General features: G+C 41.9%; 2 protein-coding genes across 2 annotated transcripts in view; one reads left to right on the top strand and one right to left on the bottom strand.

Moving 5' to 3' along the window:
• Positions 1-326: 326 nt before the first annotated feature.
• The window catches only part of SLC25A14 (solute carrier family 25 member 14), a 58,184-nt gene continuing 37,527 nt past the window's right edge, over positions 327-20,983 (bottom strand). The window contains exon 11 of the mRNA XM_080652092.1: positions 327-453. The gene's annotated coding sequence lies outside the window, so the exon portion shown is untranslated. The remainder of the gene's footprint in view (positions 454-20,983) is intronic.
• Positions 12,305-13,312, top strand: GPR119 (G protein-coupled receptor 119; the record flags this gene model as incomplete). Its single annotated transcript, XM_080652553.1, has 1 exon — positions 12,305-13,312. The coding sequence occupies one exon, from the start codon at positions 12,305-12,307 to the stop codon at positions 13,310-13,312; it is 1,008 nt and encodes a 335-aa protein (XP_080508679.1).

Genomic DNA, 20,983 nt, shown 5'->3' with positions numbered 1-20,983 from the left:
TTGCCGACCACTGGACTAGACTAAATGTTACCGTGTAGTTGGAAGCTGTGAGGATTAGGCAATTGTGGCATATTGTGTGCAAAGAGGTAAAGGGTAGTATATGACAGTGGTCGGCAAACTCATTAGTCAACAGAGTGGCAAACCGCGGCTCACAAGCCGCATGTGGCTCGTGAGCCATGGTTTGCCGACCACTGCCCTAGGTCACACAGATGGCAAATGGTAGAGCCAGGATTTGGAGCCAGGTAGTGTCACTCCAAAATCTGCATCCTTAGCCACTATGCACAGGACAAAGGGGGGCAGAGGAACAGATCAGGCAGGGCCATATTGAGTAGAAACTTTGTATTTTGCTCAATGTGAGGCAAGAAACCACGGAAGGATTTTATTTTGTTTTACATTTTAGCAGGATCACCTTGGCTGCAGACTGGAGGCGCAGGGAGAGCAGATAGGGGGCACCTGGAATAGAAGCAGAAAAGCTAATTAGGAAGCTCTGCAATAATTCAGGCAAGAGATGATGGTGGTTTGTCTCAGGATGATAGCAAAGGAAGTGATATTCCAAGCTGATATTTTTTAAAAATATGTTTTTTATTGGGTTCAGAGAGGAAGGGAGAGGAAGAGAGGGATAAAAACATCAATGAAGAGAGAGAATCATTGATCGGCTGCCTCCTGCATGCCCCTTACTGGGGGTGGGGCCTGAAACCTGGGCATGTGCCTGACCAAGAATCAAACCATGATCTCCTGGTCCATGGGTCAACGCTCCACCACTAAGCTACACTGGCTAGGCAATGCTGGTATTTTTTAAGCTTAAACATATATTTAAAAAATAAATAAGAACACATAGGACATCAACATAAAGGCATATACTGTGCTTGTGAGTGCTCAGGTACTGGGCTAGATGCTGGGGATACTGCAGAGAATAAGACCACAAGACCCAGTCCCTGCCCATGACCAGCTCACAATGTTGCCAGACTATATATATATATATATATATATATATATATATATATATATATGAATAAATATAATACAAAGTGATGAATGTCATAATGAAGGTATGAGTGAAATGCTATTGGAACCAGATGAGAATTATTTCATTCTGACTACTGAGGGTAGAAGGAGCTGGGTGTAGAAAGCAGATTGTTGTGGGGAGAGCTAGAGAGATAGGTGCAATTGGATTGGGTCTTGATGGCAGTCACCATGTAGACAGAAGACAGAGGATGGGTGCCATGGAGAGAGAGCATTTCGAGCAGAGGAACCAGCAGAAGAGCCTCCAGAGGCAACAGCATCAAAGTGTGAAAAATGTATGGTGTGACCAGGGGATAGAATGGGGTAGGGCATCCCAGGAAGATGGAAGAATTCAGGCCATTTCGTGAAGGGCCTTATAGATTAAGCCAAGAAGCTCAGATTACAGCTTGTAGACAATGAGAAGTAATCATACAGCTCAATCATTCAGTCATTCAACCAACCAACAATGCAGCCATTTTTGTTGAGGAACTGCTATATGCAGACACTGCATTAGATGCTGAGATTACAAAGGTAAACATTCTCAGTCTCAAGGGAAAACATATGTGAAAAAAGACAATTCAAATATGCTCCCCTGACTCTGGGAATACAATGGTCATTTTATTTTAGATCACCTTGGAATCAGTATAAGGGATGGATTAATGTACATAAATCTTGATGTTGAGAGAGCAGTTGACTGTGGTGAGCAGGAACCAAGTGAACAGATTTCAGTGGCATATCAGGTTGACTAAATCAAATGTGGGTAGTAAGAAAACATATGAGAAGGATGCTTAGGTTTCTGGCTTGAGAGACTAGTTGGGCAGTAACCCTCTTTGCCAAACTAAGAAAGGCAGGAAGGAAGACTGCTCTGGGAGAAAACTGATAAATTCAGTTCGGAAATTGTTGAGTCAAAAGTGCCTGAGGAGCCAACAAAGGAGACTGAGAAGGAAGATAAAAAATGAGAATGAAGCATCATGAGAAAGTAGAATTCAAGAAGAGAGCAAGAGGTGACCAATATTGTCAAACTCTGCAAAAAAGTGTTCTTGATATAAGCACCTTTAATTTTTCAGTGTTTCCACAACTTATTTCAATTGATCCACAAACAATGTCCCCATAAGGATAGTGGACTCCAGAGGACCCATACTGGTCTATCCATCCTGTACTTACCTGCCCCCATACTGAAGACTTTGGGGCAATGCTATCTGATGGAAGCAAAATAGAAACCTAAAAGGGTGGGTGTGGACCACACTTTCCTTTAGTTGAAAAAAACTGATTAAATGTTTTGTTTAAAGATCTGTTTCTTAATTATAGGTTACCTAGAGAAATAAAGGGAGTATGAAATTATGTATTGTGTTAACAACAGAGGATCTCTTCTAGGGATATAAACCTAAAGTCATGATGTGTATGTAATGAACATGTGCATTTTTTAGAAGGTCCATGCTTACATCAGATTCTAAAAAGGTTACATGTGCCCAGCCACCATGGCTCAGTGGTTGAGCATCGACCTTTGAACCAGGAGATTACTGTTCAATTCCTGGTGAGGGCACTTGCCTGGCTTGTGGGCTCGATCCCCAGTAGACGGCATGCAGGAGGCAGCCAATCAAAGATTCTCGTCATTGGTGTTTCTATCTTTCACTCCCTCTCCCTTCCTCTCTGAAATCAATAAAAAATATCATATATAATAAAGAGGTAATATGCAAATTGACCCTCACACTCTCACACAAGATGGCCGCCCCCATGTGGTCAAAAATGGCCACCCCCATGTGGTCAAAGATGGCCACCACAAGATGGCCGGCAGGGGAGGGTAGTTGTGGGCAACTAGGCCAGCAGGGGAGGGAAGTTGGGGACAACAAGGCCTGCAGGGGAGGGAGGGCAGTTGGGGGCGACCAGGCCTGCAGCAGAGGGCAGTTGGGGGGGGAGGGGCCAGGCCTGCAGGGGAGGGCCATTGGGGGGGACCAGGCCTATAGGGGAGGGCAGTTGGGGGGGACCAGGCCTGCAGGGGAGGGCAATTGGGGGCAATCGGGCCGGCAGGGGAGTGATTAGGGGGTGATCAGGCTGGCAGGCAGAAGCAGTTAGGGGCAATCAGGCAGGCAGGCAGGCAAGCGGTTGGGAGCCAGCAGTCCTGGATTGTGAGAGTGATCAGGCCTAAACAGTCAGTCGGACATCCCTCGAGGGGTCCCAGATTGGAGAGGGTGCAGGCTGGGCTGAGGGACACCCCCCCCAGTGCACGAATTTTGTGCACTGGGCCTCTAGTAAAAAAAATTAAAAATTTCCATGGTTCAGAAACAACAGCCAAGGACCACTGCCTTAGAGCATCTAAGGATTATCTGTGAATACTGTCATCCACAGATAATTGAGAGCAGTTTGCAAAGCTTAGCAGGAAGCTGTTGCAGGAAAACATGCATGAGTTATATAAATCAAATATTGATGAACTGGAAGCACAACTGCACCCCCATTGACTCCCCCCCAGGCTCAGCACAGCTGCTTGCTCCCAGCAATCTGACATTTAGGTAGAAACTTGAGGAGCTGGATAGAGAATCCCAAACTCTTGAGGAGGAGGAGGCCAGGGGAAAGTATGCCTTCTAGAAAACACACAACAGATGTTCTCCTACCACCTGGATATCATTTTTCACCCTTCCTCCACTGTCCAGGCCAAAACAGCAGTTTGCCATACCTCAAGCAACACACATTTCAGAAGCTGCCAAAATTTTTGATGAGCTGACTTAAAAGGCAGAATCTAGTTCCAAGTAAGAAAGGGACAGAATAGAGAAGTTGCTGAGGAGTGTATGGCTCTAGTCAAGTGGAATCTACCTGTCATCACAAATCACATTTACTCTAAATTCATAATGTGAAGTCCCCATTGGCATGCAGGCCTATGGAGCATGTGTGCTAAACTGAACTGAGTAGAATAAACAGAGCAGGTGTGATGAGGAGCAGAACTAGGCCTATCTAAATGGAGCTAAATGGAAAAGAATATTCAAGGGATGACAGGAGCCTGCCTAGAGCAGGAGTTCAAAAATGGTAATCACAATTGCATCTAGCAGATAAATACAGAGTAGGCAATCGATAGGCCAAAGACTAGTGCCCCGCCCCCTATTCTCTAAAAGATTCCTTATATAGTCAACTTTTACCCTCCTCTCAGTCATTTTCACTGTCCCAAGTCAGACTTTTCCTGGGGTGTTCTATTGCTGAGAAAGATTATAGGATGTCATATTGAGACAAAGGTAAAGAAGCCAGTTACCAGGAGTACCAGGAGTACCAGGTAAAACACTGATCCAGGGAATAGGAGATAGTGCAGATTAGGGAAAGGAGTGAGTGGGCCATGAGGCAGAGAAGCCAGAACACTGAGACATATCATTGTGAAGAGCAAATAGGTGGTCAGAGAACAGGCTGAGGGGCAAGCGAAGCCCTCAGAGATGAAGCACAGAGCAGGCTTGTCTTAGCTCATGCCACAATGACATTGCATGTTGGCTGGCAGCATTGTTCTCGTGGGTGCTGGGGTTTGGCATCCCTCAAGAAGTTGAACACAGGTTCTCAAAGCTATAGAATGATGCCACACATTTTTATTCTATCTCTGTTCAGCAACTTACCATCCGGAGAGAACAGGTAGCAAGTTAGAAGAATTTAAACTCTGAGTCTTGACAGACTTGAGCTCAAATCCCACTTCCACCATTTGCTAGCTGTAAAACCTTCATCAATTTAGTTGGCTTCAATAATTTCTTGGTGCATTGGTGATAATATCACTTCACAGGGATGTTGTGAGAATTAAATGATATCATGCATGTAAAGTTTGTCTGATCAGAGGTAGGTATTACTAATATTAATAATAACCTTCTCATGTTCTAAATATCCCCAGCCATTGTTATAACCCCCAAATTGTTTTAATCTCCAAATTTTACCACTAGCTTTTCAGGGAAAAGTTGGAATGGCTGTCTAAGATATGGATGGCTGCAATACACAATTCAGGCTAGCATGACCCCTTCAGTGCAGTCTTTTTGGAAGAATAGCCTTCAAAAACTACTTTCAATGAAAAATGCAAGAAGTATTAATTGAATATATATTTTCACCTCTCACCTCACTCCATTCCATAAGCCATGGGAATGAATCAAAAATGTGTATGCCTCATTACCCAACTCCTACTCTGCATGAGAGGAAAGGATTTCAAAGTACTAGCCCAACAATATCCTATATAATAAAAGCCTAATATGCAAATTGACCAAACAGAGGAATGACCGGTGGAATGACTGGTAGCTATAACACACACTGACTACCAGGGGGCAGACGCTCAATGCAGGAGCTGCCCCCAGCCCACAGGCCCCAGGCCAGCCAACGTGGATGTTAGCAGGGGCCCCCCTATTGCCCTGCCAGTCGCCCCACAGAGGGAGGTGACCGGTGGCAGCGGCGGGGAGGCAGGGCCGGCGAGCAGGTGGCACCAGGCCGGCCAAGGTGGGTGCCAGCGCCGCCCCCCCCCAATCGCCCTGCTGGTTGCCCCATTGATTGGCCCTGATCGTCAGCCAGGCCTAGGGACCCTACCCATGCACAAATTTCATGCATCGGACCTCTAGTAAATAAATAAAAGGAGCAAAAAAGGTCTGATCCCGAGTGGCAAATGAAAAGGTTTTCATATTCACCATGCTCCTCTGGCCTGCATGAAGGCTTGGCCAAGATGCAACACAATCACACAGAAATCCAGAAGTGCCTGGAACAATCTTTCCTTTTAGAGACCTACCTGTTTATATAGCTACATGGGAGCAAAGCCTCTCCAAGGATTGCTTTCTCCCTACAGAGTGCCTGCCCTCTGCTGGGCTTCCTGGTCATTGGCATTTTGGCCTTCAAGCTTCTCTTTCCTGGCTAAGTAGGAACCTTTGTAGTATTGCAACCAAATGTCTCTTAGTCAGTAAGCACTGCCAAGCAGCAATATAACCAGGACACAGTTTTTTTAACTGTCTCCTCATATTAACCCTATAGCTCAGTTTATTCATTTCCTGTTACTGCTCTAACAAATTACCACAAATTTAGCACTTAGAACAACACTAATTTATTAGCTTACAGTTCTCAAAATCAATCATCTGAACTCAGTTTCACTTGGCTAACATCAAAGTATCAGCAGGCCTGGTTCCTTCTGGAGGCTCTAGGGGAGAATCTGTTTCTTGGCTTTTCCAGCTTCTAGAGGCTATCTGCAATCTTTGGCTTGTGACCCCTTCCTTGATCACTCCAAAATCCTGTTTCTGTGGTCATATATCCTAATACTGCTCACTCTGATCTCCCACCTTCCACTAATATGGACCCTTATGATTTTATCATTGGGCCCACCCAGAAAATCCAGGATAATCTCCAATATCAAGAGCCTTAATCACAACAGCAAAGGCCCTTTTGCCACATAAGGTAACATATTCACAGGTTACAGGGATTAGAACATGAATATCTTTGGGGGTCATTTTTCACCCTACCACACACCCTGCAACACGAGTAGCCAAAAGACCGTTGGACCAGGAGTGAGGATAACTGGATTCCAATCCTGGGCCACGAGTGAGGATAACTGGATTTCAATCCCAGTTTTGTCCCCCCTTCCCCATTGCATAATCTTAGGCAGTTCCTTTTGCCTCATCTTCATTTGTAAACTGGGGATAATAACATCTAGCTCACAAAATGTTACTTGAATGTATGAAAAGTTCTTTCCAAGCATAGTAACTGGCACGGAGTAAGCACTCAATAAACATGCTAGCAGAGGGATATCAGCATGGGGAGAAACAGGACGAGCAGTTAAGAGACCATAACCATAGTGTGGATGAAGATAAGAGAGGCAATAGCAAGAGTGGAAAGAAGCAGGAAGATAAATGGAGAGGTATATAGGTATGAATCCAGATTTATATATTTCCTTGGGCTTAGGGTAAAAATTATCCTCATTTCCCACAATCACTGGGCTTTAGCAACAACCAAAAAAAAGGGCTTCTACTTAATCTCAGCTCAAGCACCTTAAAAAAAATCCAAAGCATATGCCCAGCCAGTGTGGATCAGTGGTTGAGCACTGACCTATGAACCGGGAGGTCACAGTTCAATTGCCAGTCAGAGCACATGCCCGGGTTGCGGGCTCCATCCCCAGTGTGGGGCGTACAGAATGTAGTAGATCAATGATTCTCACTCATCATTGATGTTTCTATCTTTCTCTCCCTCTCACTTCCTCTCTGAAATAAATAAAAATGTATTTTTAAAAAACCCAAAGCATAAAAGTGTCAAGTTGAAGGTCACAGGTAATAGGATGTGCAAAGGTACAGAAGCACATAACTGGCAAGAAAAGAGGACAATATGTGGTCTCTATGGTTGATATGAGATAGGACAAACTCTTGATGGCTGTCCTACACAAGCTGATGGCCTGTATGCCAATTTCCGATATCTATGGCTTACAAGCTGTGTGACCTTGGGCAAATAATTCACCCACTCTGTGCCTTGGTGTCCTCAACTGTAAAACTGAGGTATTAGAAATGTTGTGAGGATAAAACAAGAATCCTCCTCCATGTTGTATATTTAGCACAGTACTCAGCACTTAAGGGCCCCACAAATGTTAGCTGGTATCATCATTGCTACAAGAAGGCTCAGGGGCCCCCAGAAGGTTAGGTCTGTTTCCTCAAAGTACTTCCCACTTCAAGGAGAGACTAAAGCCTCAAATACTGATTCTCCCACCCTATCTTGCCCTACCCTTTCTCACACACACAGGTAAAAATATGAGCAAAGAATATATAAATATAGGTAACTATATATACACACATAAATATATACACATGTATATAAATATATCTACAAATACAGATATAAATATACACTGCATTTTTGTGTGGTCTGTAAAAGGCCTTTCCAAATTAATGACTAAGCTAGAATAGGAAGGGGGAGTTTTGAGGTTTTTTCTTTTGAAATTACTTGACTATATTCTCAGTATGAAAATATATAACAAGTCAGAAAATATTCAAAGTAAATTGTGACAGTGAGTTTTTACCCTCCCCCACCAATCCCACTCCCCTCCTAAAAATTATTCACTGCCTGTTAACAATCTCCTTTCTGTGCATTTATACACACATATACATTGGGTTTGGGGTTTTATTTTCATAAGTGGAGCCCAGAATCTATATATTGATGTGTGACTTGATTTATCAATCAACAACATAGCTTGGAGGTCTCTCTGTGTCAAGACGTATAAACCTTATCCCATATTTTTCACACAGTTGCGTAATATTTCATAGTAATGGATGTAAGAGTCTAGTCATTCAGAAGAAAATATTAAATGTTACTGCTGCCTTTGTCCTTGGGCAAGATGCAACTAAACCATCACAGGCAGATGGCTGGTCTAGGAACCATGAGAAATCAGGCACAACTTGCCTTGGATATCTTCCTAGAGCTCCTTTTCAAGGGGCTTGGCTCTGAAGGTGGGCTGTGTTGAAGCCAGGTGTCTCCTCCTTTCCCATTCCAGCCAAAACCTCTGGTCCTCAGCCCCATGCCCTCAGGGTGGATGAAGCATCCTTTTGCTTGCTTGGTGACAATCCAGTATGACCAGCCTTTAATGCATTCATTATGGGATAGTTTGACCAGAGAGTAAACCCTCTTATCCTTTTCCTTCCTTCCCTTTATCAATCCCTCATTTGTTTGCCTTGTTGACACTCCATTCTAGAGACTGTGAAAGCCCTCAGCCAACTCCAGTGGAGCAGGACTATAAGCTCCAGCCACCGACATCCCAAGAAGGAACCACATTCTCTGTGGTCTTGACCTCACTGTATAGGCACACACCTAGGATGCACAGTTAAGACCATGTGGTAGTGTCAGAAAAGGGGTATAAAAGACCAAGGCTGATATAGAAGTGGAGGTAGCTAAGAGAGAAGGGAGGGAGCTGAGGGAGAGAAAAGACTCCAGGGGCCCATCAAAAACAGATTGTGTAGGAACTGAAAGATAACTCAATGAGAGTAATGATATTTTGCACCACTGCAGGAATTCCATCTAAGGCCCTCCAGGAAGGTGAGCATTCAGCCTCTGCTTGCATATTCCCAATGACAGGCAGCTTAGTATTTTACAAGGTTGCCTATACTAGTTTGAATCAGCTTGTGGGTTCCTGAGAGGACAAGACAGAAACAGGGATATGTTTATGGTTAAAGGAAAAGAAATAAATGTTTAGGGTATGGGCAAAGAAATAGCAGACTAAGAAAAGCATCTGTTATGGGGTGGAGGAAGAAGAGACCTGGCAGCAGAGAATACTGATAAGGTAGGTAGAATAATGCTCCCCCCTCAAAGATGCGCATGTCCTAATACCCAGAACCTGTGAATATTTTACTTTACATGGCAAAAGGTATTTTAAGTTAAGGGTCTTGAGATGGGGAAGATATGGATTATCCAGGAAGACTTGATGAAACCACAAGGTCTTTAAAGAGGGAGGAAGGAGGATCAGAGTCAGAGAAGGAGTTGTGACTAAAGAATCAGAGATCAAAGTGATGTGCCATGAGCCAAGGAATGTACCAAGCATCTGAAAGCTGAAAAGGCAAGCAAGTTATCCTCCCTAGAGCCCTTAAAAGAAATGCAGCCCTGCCAACACCTTGAGTTGAGCCCCTTAAGACCCTTTTGGACTTCTGACCTGGAGAATTTAAATAAATTTGTGTTGTTTAACCTACTAAGTTCGCAGCAATTTGTTATTGCAGGAGAGAAAACTAATACAACCAGGTACCTGAGAGTGAGAAAGAGAAAAGTACAACCTTAAGGTGCATATAAATCACCTGGAAATCTTATTTAAATGGAAGCTCTGCTTTAGTAGGTCTTGGGTAGGACCTGAAATTCTGTACTTCTACCAAGATCTCATGTCATACCAATACCTGATTTGATAAATACTTTGATTAACAAGAGACTAGAAGACATGCAATAAAAATACCTGTGTAACATTTTACAGTTTATGAAGCCCTTTCATATCCATCATACTCATTTTATCATCCCCGCAACACTGTAATGTAGCTATTATTGCTCCAATGATACACATGAGGCGGTCAAATCTAAGTCAGAGAGGTGAAGTTATTTGGCCAAGCAAAATCACAGATAGTATTAGGCCAGACCCCTGGTGTCCTGACTCCAAAGCCTGTGTTTTTGCCATTTGACAATAGTTCTCACCTCTGCCTGAATATGTGAATCACCTGAGAAACTTTTGAGACTCCAGAAGCATAGGTCATATCCCAGACTAATGAAAGTAGAACCACTTGGTGTATGGCCAAAATGTCAGTTGTTTTGGAATTACCAAGTAATTCCACTACACAGCTAAGGTTAAGAATCATTTCACTAGAGCAGTGGTTCTCAAAGTGGTTCTGAACCAGCAGCATCAGCAACACCTGGGAAGTCGTTAGAAATGCAGATTCTCAGGCCCACCGCAGACCTAATTAATCCCAAATTCTGGGGATGAGGCCCAAGCCCCATAGGGGATTCTGATGCACTCTCAAGTCTGAGCATATTGGGCTATCTTGACTCCATGAATGGAGTTTAGGGCTGGGGAAACAAGCACATCTTAGATCCACGTATAAAATTAGGCCAGGTGCCAAGCAACTGAAATCAGCCGCCTAATGGATGTAACAAAGAATAAGAACAGTTCTCAGGCTGGCAACTGAAATACCCATGCCACAGCATTTCTGATCCTTTGTAGGAAAAACATCTGCCAAAGGTCCACTCAGTCTGTCAAAACATCTGAATATATTTGCCTCCAACTCTGCACCTTGCTCCACTCCCTCACTTAAAATAACCTTTCCCATTTGTGCTGTCACCTGAACTGTGTAAATAAGCTTCTAACAACTCTTCTCCCCACCCCTCTCTTCTTGGTATCCAAGAAGAGAGCAGCAGGCAAAAGGTTAGTTCTAATGTACCTGAGCAAATGGATATACAACCTACGGTAAAATAGGAGTGACCTACACAGCTGCCCTTCCTGAGCCTATCTCACCTGCCTCAACAACACTATCACCCTTTGACCTAACTCTATCCCTGGAAAATGGAAAATTCCACAAACATTAGAGCAGACACTTTCTAGAATGCTGTCCGCCTCCTCTTCTCCTGACCCAGATATATCTTAGGTTTACAGGATCAAGAAAGACAAAGATCAAGAAAGGCAAGGTTAGCCCAGCTGGTGTGGCACAGTGGCTGAGGGTCAACCTATGAACCAGGAGGTCACGGTTTGATTCTCCGTCAGGGCACTTGCCTGTGTTGTGGGCTGAATCTCCAGTGTGGAGTGCGCAGGAGGCAGCCAATCAATAATTCTCTCTCATCATTGATGTTTCTATCTCTCTTTCCCTCTCCCTTTCTCTCTGAAATCAATAAAAATCTATTTTAAACAATTTTTAAAGAAAGGCAAGGTTACAAGATAAAGGCAAGGCTGGCAGCTACTATTCATGACCAGAAACATGGCCTGACATGCATGGTGCAGAAAATTTTTCAGTGTGTATATCTCACAGACACAGCCTTAGACGGGGATGGGATCTATTCTAAATGAAATAAAGGCTATTTACAGTTCTCAGCTTGATTTTTCTCTCCCTTCTAAATCCCAAACTGACTGAATTCTGAGGGATGAGAAAGAGGGAAACAGCACACCCTGTTTAAGAAAATTAGAATCTGAGGTATTAGGAAGCAAAAGATAAGAAACAGCTTAAATGTATGATAAATCCCCTGGAAGTGTGCTGGGCCCTGAAATAGCTTGCTTGCCCTCACTTCCCACTTCAACTGATTATGATCATCTTGCTTCATTAAAAGCAGTCATTATAGTAACTGAGAATTAGTTATTGAGCAAATGCTTGATTAAGATGAGATTAGTTGTTAAGCTTGAGGCTGAGGAAGAAAAGAAGTGGAAATTTTACATCAAGCTGTGGAGAAGAAAAGGTGTGGTTAGTCAATTGTATCATCTGCTAGACAGGAGATCTGCTGAATGCTCCAGTCCCTCCAAAGTCTGTGAAGCATCAGTGAAAGGAGAGAGAGCCTGGTGAGAGTGTGCACCAGGTACTTTCAAGTTGTCTAGTAACTTGGTTGTTGGAGGGGGAGGGACTAGCTCAGGGCCCAGGGGAGGTCTGCACAGGGATTGCTGCCTTCAGAGAGCTGGAGAAGCAAGAGGCTGAGGACCGAAAAGGGAAGGGTGAGTGATTCTTAATAACCATCAGGATCCCAAAGATGACAAGCTGCCAGCCTGGACTGTCAGTGATGGCCAGAATGATGCTGCAGCTCTGAATCCACAGCTTCTCCTCCAGCCCATGAAAAATTGATCTAGAGAGCCAGCATGCCTTGGTAAGTGGAAATCCTGCCACTTCCAGACATGGAGTCATCTTTCCCATTTGGAGTGATCCTTGCTGTCCTGGCCTCCCTCATCATTGCTGCTAATGCACTAGTGGCCGTGGCTGAGCTGTTGTTGATCCACAGGAATGATGGTGTCAGTCTCTGCTTCACCTTGAATCTGGCTGTGGCTGACACCTTGCTTGGCGTGGCGATTTCTGGCCTAGTCACTGACCAGCTCTCCAACCCAGCTCGACCCACACAGAAAACCCTGTGCAGTCTTCGGATGGCATTTGTCACTTCCTCCGCAGCTGCCTCTGTCCTCACAGTCATGCTGATTGCCTCTGACAGGTACCTTGCCATCAAGCAGCCTCTCCGCTACTTCCAGATCATGAATGGGTTTGTGGCTGGAGCCTGCATTGCTGGGCTGTGGTTGGTGTCTTACATCATTGGCTTCCTCCCACTTGGAGTCCCCATATTCCAGCAGACCACCTACCAGGGGCCCTGCAGCTTCTTCGCTGTGTTTCACCCGCGCTTTGTGCTGACGCTCTCCTGTGCTGGCTTCTTCCCAGCCCTGCTCCTTTTTGTCTTCTTCTACTGCGACATGCTCAAGATTGCCTCTACGCACAGCCAACAGATCCGGAAGATGGAACATGCAGGAGCCACAGCTGGAGCTTACCGGCCCCCACGGACTCCCAGCGACTTCAAGGCTGTCCGCACTGTGGCTGTTCTCATTGGGAGTTTCACTCTGTCCTGGACCCCATTCCTTATCACTGGCATTGTGCAGGTGGCCTGCCAAGAGTGCCACCTCTATTTAGTACTGGAACGGTACCTGTGGCTGCTTGGTGTGGGCAACTCCCTGCTCAACCCACTCATCTACGCCTATTGGCAGAAGGAGGTGCGGCAGCAGCTCTACCAGATGGCCCTGGGAGTGAAGAAGGGGCTCGCTTCATTCCTCCTCCTTCTCTTGGCCAGGGATGGTGGCCCAGACGTGTCGAGGGAAAGTTCCTGTCACATTGCCACTATCTCCCACCCACAGCTCGATGGCTAAGACGGTAAGGGGAAAGAAGTTTCAAAATGCCCTTTCCCTCCTCTCTCTTGGTTCCAACCAGAAGATCAGATGGAGCTAGGGGAATGAATGCACTTATATCAGGCAATTGATTATCACCCCACACCCCCTCACCCCAGACTGAGAGGTAAATGAGGCACGTTGCTGACTTTCTTCTATAATCAGTTTCCCCACTTGCAAATCTCCATTCCTGTGTCCTTCTCTTGCAATAAGTCTGTTTCTCCTGTATAGATATACTTACTTAAAGCAAGAAATGTACTACTGTGCCCACCTGGTATGGCTCAGTCGTTCAGCGTCAACCCATGAACCAGGTCATGGTTTGATTCCCCATCAGGGCAGATGCCTGGGTTGTGGGCTGGATCCCCAGTAGGGGGTGTGCAGGAGGCAGCCAATCAATGATTCTCTCTCATCATTCATGTTTCTATCTCTCTCTCCCTCTCCTTCCTCTCTCTGAGATCAATAAAAAAATGTATTTTTAAAAAGAAATGTACTACTGTAAAGATGCTTAAAAGTAAAACCCTATTTTTTAATATAATAGAGCAACACCGTCCAATAGAAATATAATGCAAGCCACATACATAGTTTTAAATGTTCTATTAGTTACATTAAACAGGTTTAAAAAATAAGAAATAGGTGAAATTAATATTGTTTTATTGAATCCAATATAGCCAAAACATTATTTCAATGTAATCAATATTTTAAAAAACCGTTGCATTATTTTTTGCACACTAAATCTTTGAAGTTTGGTGTGTATTTTACCTTTACAGAACATCTCAATCCAAACTAGCAATATTTCAAATGCTCAATAGCCACATGTGGCTAGACCATATTGGACAGCACAGCACTAGAAAAAATTAGGTCCTGTTCTTTTTTGGTATGTTTGAGATTCTATTCTTTCTAACTTTACTATAGTGATTGCTTTGGTAAAGTGAGGAATCCTGTCCCCCTGATATAAATAAGACATTTTAAGTACTGAGTTTGCACAAAATGTAGGAACCTGTATTAGATTCTAAAATGTGTCTTTTCCCACACATCATGGTGTTCAAGACAGTGTTTCTCTGGGAAATAGCCTAGTTGTGATTATTTCTATTAACTCTCCCAATCCACCACCTTTCGAACTCTGTGGTGCCCCTTCCTCTGTTGGCCTCTTACTTAATTTGTAGCTACTTGCTGATGACAATGCTGAACCACAAATTCTGAGACACAGAAAGGGGAGAAAGAGGGAAAAGGGGTCGGTATCAAGAAAGACACTACCAAACTCTTTATACTGGACCCACTTTACTCCCTAGACCTTGACTTTCTTCCATTTATTCCCAAACTTTCATTTTCCTAAGAAACCCAGTCGCATAAAAGGATATCTCCACAATGGCTCAGGAGACCAGCTGAGGAGCAGGTGCCTCTTTCTGCTTTCTGTGGGTACGGAAAATAACTGTTGGAATCTGGGAATTATGCTCAGGTTCCCTCTTGGCAAGTCTAGCAGCAAAAATTCAAGAACAGAGTGGGGAAGAAACCCGGGAACTACACTCAGCCTTCCTGAGCTTCCATGTAACCCTCTCCTCAACCTCCTGGTCTCTACAGTGGATTCCTAGAAAGTTTGTCACTAAAGGCCCTAAACTAGATTATCTCCCTAGAAAGCTGAATAGACAAAAGGTGGGAAGAAGAAACCTCAACAGCATTAATTTGTCTGGGATTTGGTACCAAAACAGCCTTGGAAGGTTAACCTCTCTGTATCTCTAAAATGATGGCCTGAGAACTTGGATGCTTTGCACTTGGGTTTTAATTCCCCTACAGTCTTAGATGAACTCCCAACTTGCTTTCCCTAAGTTGTTCAGAGGTTAATGACCATCCCTTTCCATTTCTATACTCTCAAAAATTCCTTTATCCATGTCTTCAACCTTTACTTTCAGCACAAATGGCCTGTTTCTCACTAATTTATTCTAATACATAAACTCTCCTTTGTGAGATCTTTTTTCAGTTGCTTTGCTTACCACTTTGGACCAGGGGAAGACTGTGCTTGCCTTCACCATAATAGGTTTTATATTCCTACAACTGAAGAACTTTTTGGCTCTCGAGAGGATGATGGAAGTCAATATGTGTTGAAGTACTGCGCACCCAGCAAGACCAGTTATGCCAGCAATAAGGAACACCCTTGGACTGGATTATGAGTTATTGGGAACTAGGTAAAACACAAACAGTAACTGAGTTTTTGGACAAAATTGAAAGCCAGCTCAAATGACTACCCTCCTTATTAGTGGTTCAAAGCTTAATTTCTTGGCCTTGCTGCAAAGGACTGATCTCATCAAGGTAACACAAGCAAAGTATAATGGAAATTAGTTACAGGAGAAAGCCAGGAGCTGAGGAGAAGCTAGGTGATTATGGTGTTATTAAGTTCCATTTAAGAAACCTGCTATCCCTGGGAGTCAGTATGTGCAGTGGAAAAAATCAAAGACTTTGAAGTCCCATAGACCAGCGTTCAAATTATGATCAGCCATTTACATTTTCAAAGCTGCAGTCTCCTCATTTGTAAAATTGTGGTAATAATGCCTACCTTATTTGGTCACAGTGAAGACTAACTCTGATAATGTATGTAAAAAATGCCTAATAAACTACAGAACATTGTTAGTGCTTAGAAAATGTTTTCTCCCTCTTCCTTAAAAATCCTGAAGAATACAACAACCAGCTGGCCAATTGAAGCGAGTCCATCATATCTGTAGATATTATGACCTCCAGGACAAGAACAATTTTGAAAATACATAAATTCACAGTTCAGAGCTGTGAATTCCTCAATCCCTAAATAAGGTTTTTAAAAATGAATGATGAGAGGTGACTCAGGTTGAAAAACACAAACAGTGAATCTAATATCTTAGCAGGATCAAGGCAGAGCAGATACAAGCAAGGCACTATAATCATCCACTTGGGTTTAACAGTAACTGCAATGAAAAAACACTGCATTTAAAAAGCCACCAAGAGCAAAGATACAGAATGCTATGTGAAAGTCTAATGGCTTTCTTTGACGCAGGCCCCTTCACAGATAAGGGAATGCACTGGAGAAGAAACATTTAGATTTCATTCATGCATCCAGTGTTGTCTCTGGATGGACGTGCAAAAAAGCCAGATTCTATTTAGCAATTTGATCAAAATAGCCAAAGGATATTAAGACCTTATATGATAAAATGTAGGTCAATCAGTCCCATGTATAATTTCCATGAACAGATTATTGTAAATTTGTTATAAAAATTGTGACATGACTAAGTTTTATACTGACTTCTCAGGTAGCTAACATTATACAGAGCATACCAGTTGCAGAAGACTACTTTCAAGAACATAAGAACACAAAGCACTCTGTGCAGGGGCATTTTGGGTGGTCTCAGAAGTGTTAAAGGCAGGTTTCCCTAATCCACCCACACTCACCTGTTTATCCATATGACCAATAAGCCCATCTCTGAGAGTTGGCCAGCTGGAGTTAGCCTTGGGATATCTTTTTCTATATGAAGACGTGTACATGGTTCAAATGGGAAATGAACTCGTGACTTTGACTTCATTCTCTCAGTAACTGGCCAAACTGAATAGAGACCAGTGAAATCAGCAGGCATGAGAGAAATTTCAAGAGGAAAAAATGGTGTTGATAGCTGGGCAGCAATGGACCCAAGGCTTGACCACAACTCCCTGGCTGCTGTCAGCCACTCACTTATTTTGTGATTCCCTCACTACCCTCCATGTCATCCTTCAAACCATTGGCTGAACTGAAATCTTCTCCTTTTAATCAAAAAATACTTATTTGTTATTTCTGCAGTCACATAAACCCAGTTATGGTACCTACAAGTGTCAACTGTCATTCATTCATTTATCTGTCTATTCATCTGTTTACCTACCCCACAAACATTCATTATTCAGAGCTAGGTATTAAAACTGCCCCAGCTTTGCTGGGATTTGTTAGAGATATATATTGATCTACATATGATTTTCATGATTCTTTTCTGATTATAATAGCAATTTTTATTCATTTTAGAAAATTTTTGAAAATACATAAAGCTATCCATAATTGTATCATCCAGAGATGATCACAGTTATTCTCTTTTATCTGTTTTCTTCACTTAGCTTTATATTGTGTATTCTTCTGTCATTTAAGTTTTCTTGAAAAATATGACTTGTAAAGGTTGCATGTTTTTTCAACATAAGTATATATTTTAACCATTTCCCTATAGTTATACATTTATGTTATTTCCAATTTCTCACTGTTATAATACCACTATAAATATCCTTTTGTATAAATATTTGACATGTCTGTTTAATGCCTGTGGATACATTCTCCAAAGCAATATTACTAGTTCAATGAGCATTAAACATAAGAATTCTGATTTATATTCTTGCTGGAATTTCTTGAAGTGTAATGTTTCCCTAGGATATTTGCTAACAAACATGAAAAGTGAGTTATAAAAGAACAGACCACACTGATATGAATATCTCAAAAAAAGTACATGGCTTCCTGAAAGTATAAACCATACTGAGGGGGATTACCTAGTTGGTATTTACAAAAGGAAACCTATTGATATGTCCTGCTGCTAGAGTTAATCTGCAAATTTAGAAATCTGAACTAATGGGACACGGCACTTAAGAACAGCCCTCACAGTACAACTAGATCATCAATATAGCATTGTATAATATCCAAGTATTGATTTCAATGTGTTTTCACTCTTAAAATTTTCTGAGGTAGTTGTTTTGCACAATACTATCAAATGCTAAGGCATGAGAATATAAAAATATGATCACATGGTGCCAGGAGACAAGTTTTGATGCAGTTAAGCCTTGAAGCCATAGTCTCACAGCCTTGCTGAAAAGGAAAGGTGTGCTCCACCTAATGGATCACCTATGGCAGGGTAAAGTTCATAAGAGCTTAACATGCTACTACCCAACCATATGTCCACTGGATTTACAAGTTGTTGGGACCATAATCAGCCACTGAGCTCAAAGAGCCCTCTCATGAGGAGTCCTAGAAACGACCTAGGGTCTCAGAGTCTGTTTCAACGCACAAAGCAGTTCCTGTTGTTGTTATTGTTGTTGTTTTTTCAAAACACCTCTATACCATGAGTCAGGCAGGATTCATTTGCTCCAGAGGACTGGGGGGACTAAAATCATGTAAGACCAAGAGCTTGAGGGGGGTCTCTTATTTCTTTAGGTTTGTGATTGAGTCATATTTCCTATTTACTATAATAAATCTACATCAGTTCCAGTTCTGTCTCAATTGTGTTGACATTAGGCACTAAAAAGCTGATAAACACACTGAGATAACACAGTCATTGGCCCAGTGAAATGCCACACTGTCTTACAAAACTGTTCATTGTGCTTTTATCACTCATAATATTTTTACAGATTTGCCCACTGGGCCATTTAACAAATACTAAAACACTTCCCACATAAAAGCAAACTGGTGTCATGTCATCTCAAGAGATGGGTTAAAAAGTGAGAAAACTAAACCAGGCAATTATAGCTGAATGGCTAGAGGTTATTTCAAATGTGAAAACCAGACTCATAATCCAAAATTCCAACTACTACTTTAAGATTACCAGGTCCCTTAGTAGTTTTATACAATGATGTGTTAAATTGTTTATCTTATTTACTAAATGAATGGGATAGACAAGGATGTACAATGAATGTTTATAATGAGTTAGGCACAGCCCAAAATAAAACTGAATATTGATGCTATAACACTGAATAAAGAGAAGAAATATCCTTTAGTGAAACCTTAGGAATTGAGATTAATGCAAAGTGGCCATTCTGAGAAGATATGAAGACATTTGTTTTTTAAAAAGCAATATCATTACTCTAATTTACATGTAATATCCTGACTGGGCTAGGCTAACAAAACTGTTGTCCCTTATATGATATACTTTAGTGAATGAAAAAGTACTTATAATCAGGTTCATAGTAGTTTAATCACTCCTCCCATAAATTTATTTATAAGCCTAACAACACACTTCTTTGCACAGGATGAGAGACAGTGAGAAGGCTAGCCCCATGTCCACATTATTAAATTTCAAACTAGTGGCATCTGTATCAATAATTCCAAGTTTTTCAATAAGTAGTTTAACACACGACAAGAACAAGTTCATCTGTGTGTGATGGGCTAGTGATGAAGGAGGTCATTGAGAAGGAAGACCAAAAGAAGGAAGAGAGGGAAAGCAGTACAAAGTGGAGAATAAGAGGAAAAAAATATATTTAGTTGCATGTCTCTAGGAAAATAATTTCAGTCCAGTATTACAGTTAAGTGTCAAAGAGTGACCAACCACAGCTATTGAACTTCTTTCTCCCAGGGTGCTATAAAGATAGGGGAATTAATGAAATCAATATTCTTTACTGCTCACCTGCCATAAACTTTAAGTAACCCTGGATGAGACTGTGTCAGTACACCTCTAGCATAGTCATTACAAGCATGGGCTCATGAGCCAGACTGCCTAGGTTAGAATCCTAGTTCTGCCATTTCCAGGAACAAAAGTATTTTACCATTCTATACCTGTTTCTCATCAGAAAAATGAGAATAGTACCTACTTTATAGGGTGGTTGGAAGAATGTAAACTGTTTTTTAAATATATTTTTTGTTGATTTCAGAGAGGAAAGGAGAGGGAGAGAGAGATAGAAACATTAATGATGAGAGAGAATCATTGATCAGCTGCCTCCTGCACACCTAGCATGTCCTGCGATCTCCTGGTTCACAGGTCAACACTAAACCACTGAATCAATGTAAACAGAGGTTTAGAAACACAATATACTTATAACAGTATCTGACACATAATAAAGCCATATAAGTGTTATTATTGTTATTGTTATTATTTTTCTAATGTTGTAGCATTTCAAATTTTAAAAAATTGGAAGTTTTTTCATCATATAGCCTACAGACCTTGATCACTATTTTATCCCTTCAAACCTAGGGTTTCCTGATCAGAAATGTCAGTTATTTGATCTTCAGATTGCTGGTAACATGAGGGATTTGCTTATTCAAAAAAAAAAAATCCATGTAATCATCTGGAGTTAATATGAATCAATCTGTATTTTGTTATTGAGTAGCTTCATTGAAATCCCTCACTAGCTATCTCAATCAAGCTAAACCACATTCATGCTGGGCTTTTATAAATACTTGATTGAGATAATTTACATACCATAAAGAGCACCTGTTTAAAGCATATAATGTTTCTTAGTATACTTACAGAGTTGTGCAACCATCACCATAATCTAATTTTAGAATATTTTCATTCCAAAATGAAATTTTATACCCACTATCAGACCTTCCCCATCTCACCCCCCCACACACACCCATAGGCAAACCACTATTTATTTTCTAACTTTATGGATTTTCCTATTCTGGGTATTTAATTTAACTGGGATCATATATGTGGCCTTTTGTGTCTGACTTCTTGCATTTATAATGTTTTCAAGTTTAGTCCACATTGTAGTATATATCAGCATTTCATATCTCTTTATGGCTGAATAATACTCTATTGCATGGATATACTACTATTCGTTTATCCATTCATCAGTTGATGGGCATCTGAGTTGTTTCTGCCTTTTCATTATTGTGAATAATGCTGCAAGGATGATATGGCAATTCTATGTTTTACTTTTGAGGAACTGTCCAACTGTCTTCCAAAGGAGCCACAC

Source organism: Plecotus auritus, assembly GCF_963455305.1.
Source record: "Plecotus auritus genome assembly, chromosome: X".
Classification (NCBI taxonomy): Eukaryota; Metazoa; Chordata; class Mammalia; order Chiroptera; family Vespertilionidae; genus Plecotus; species Plecotus auritus.
This window is presented reverse-complemented; position numbering and strand designations above follow the sequence as displayed.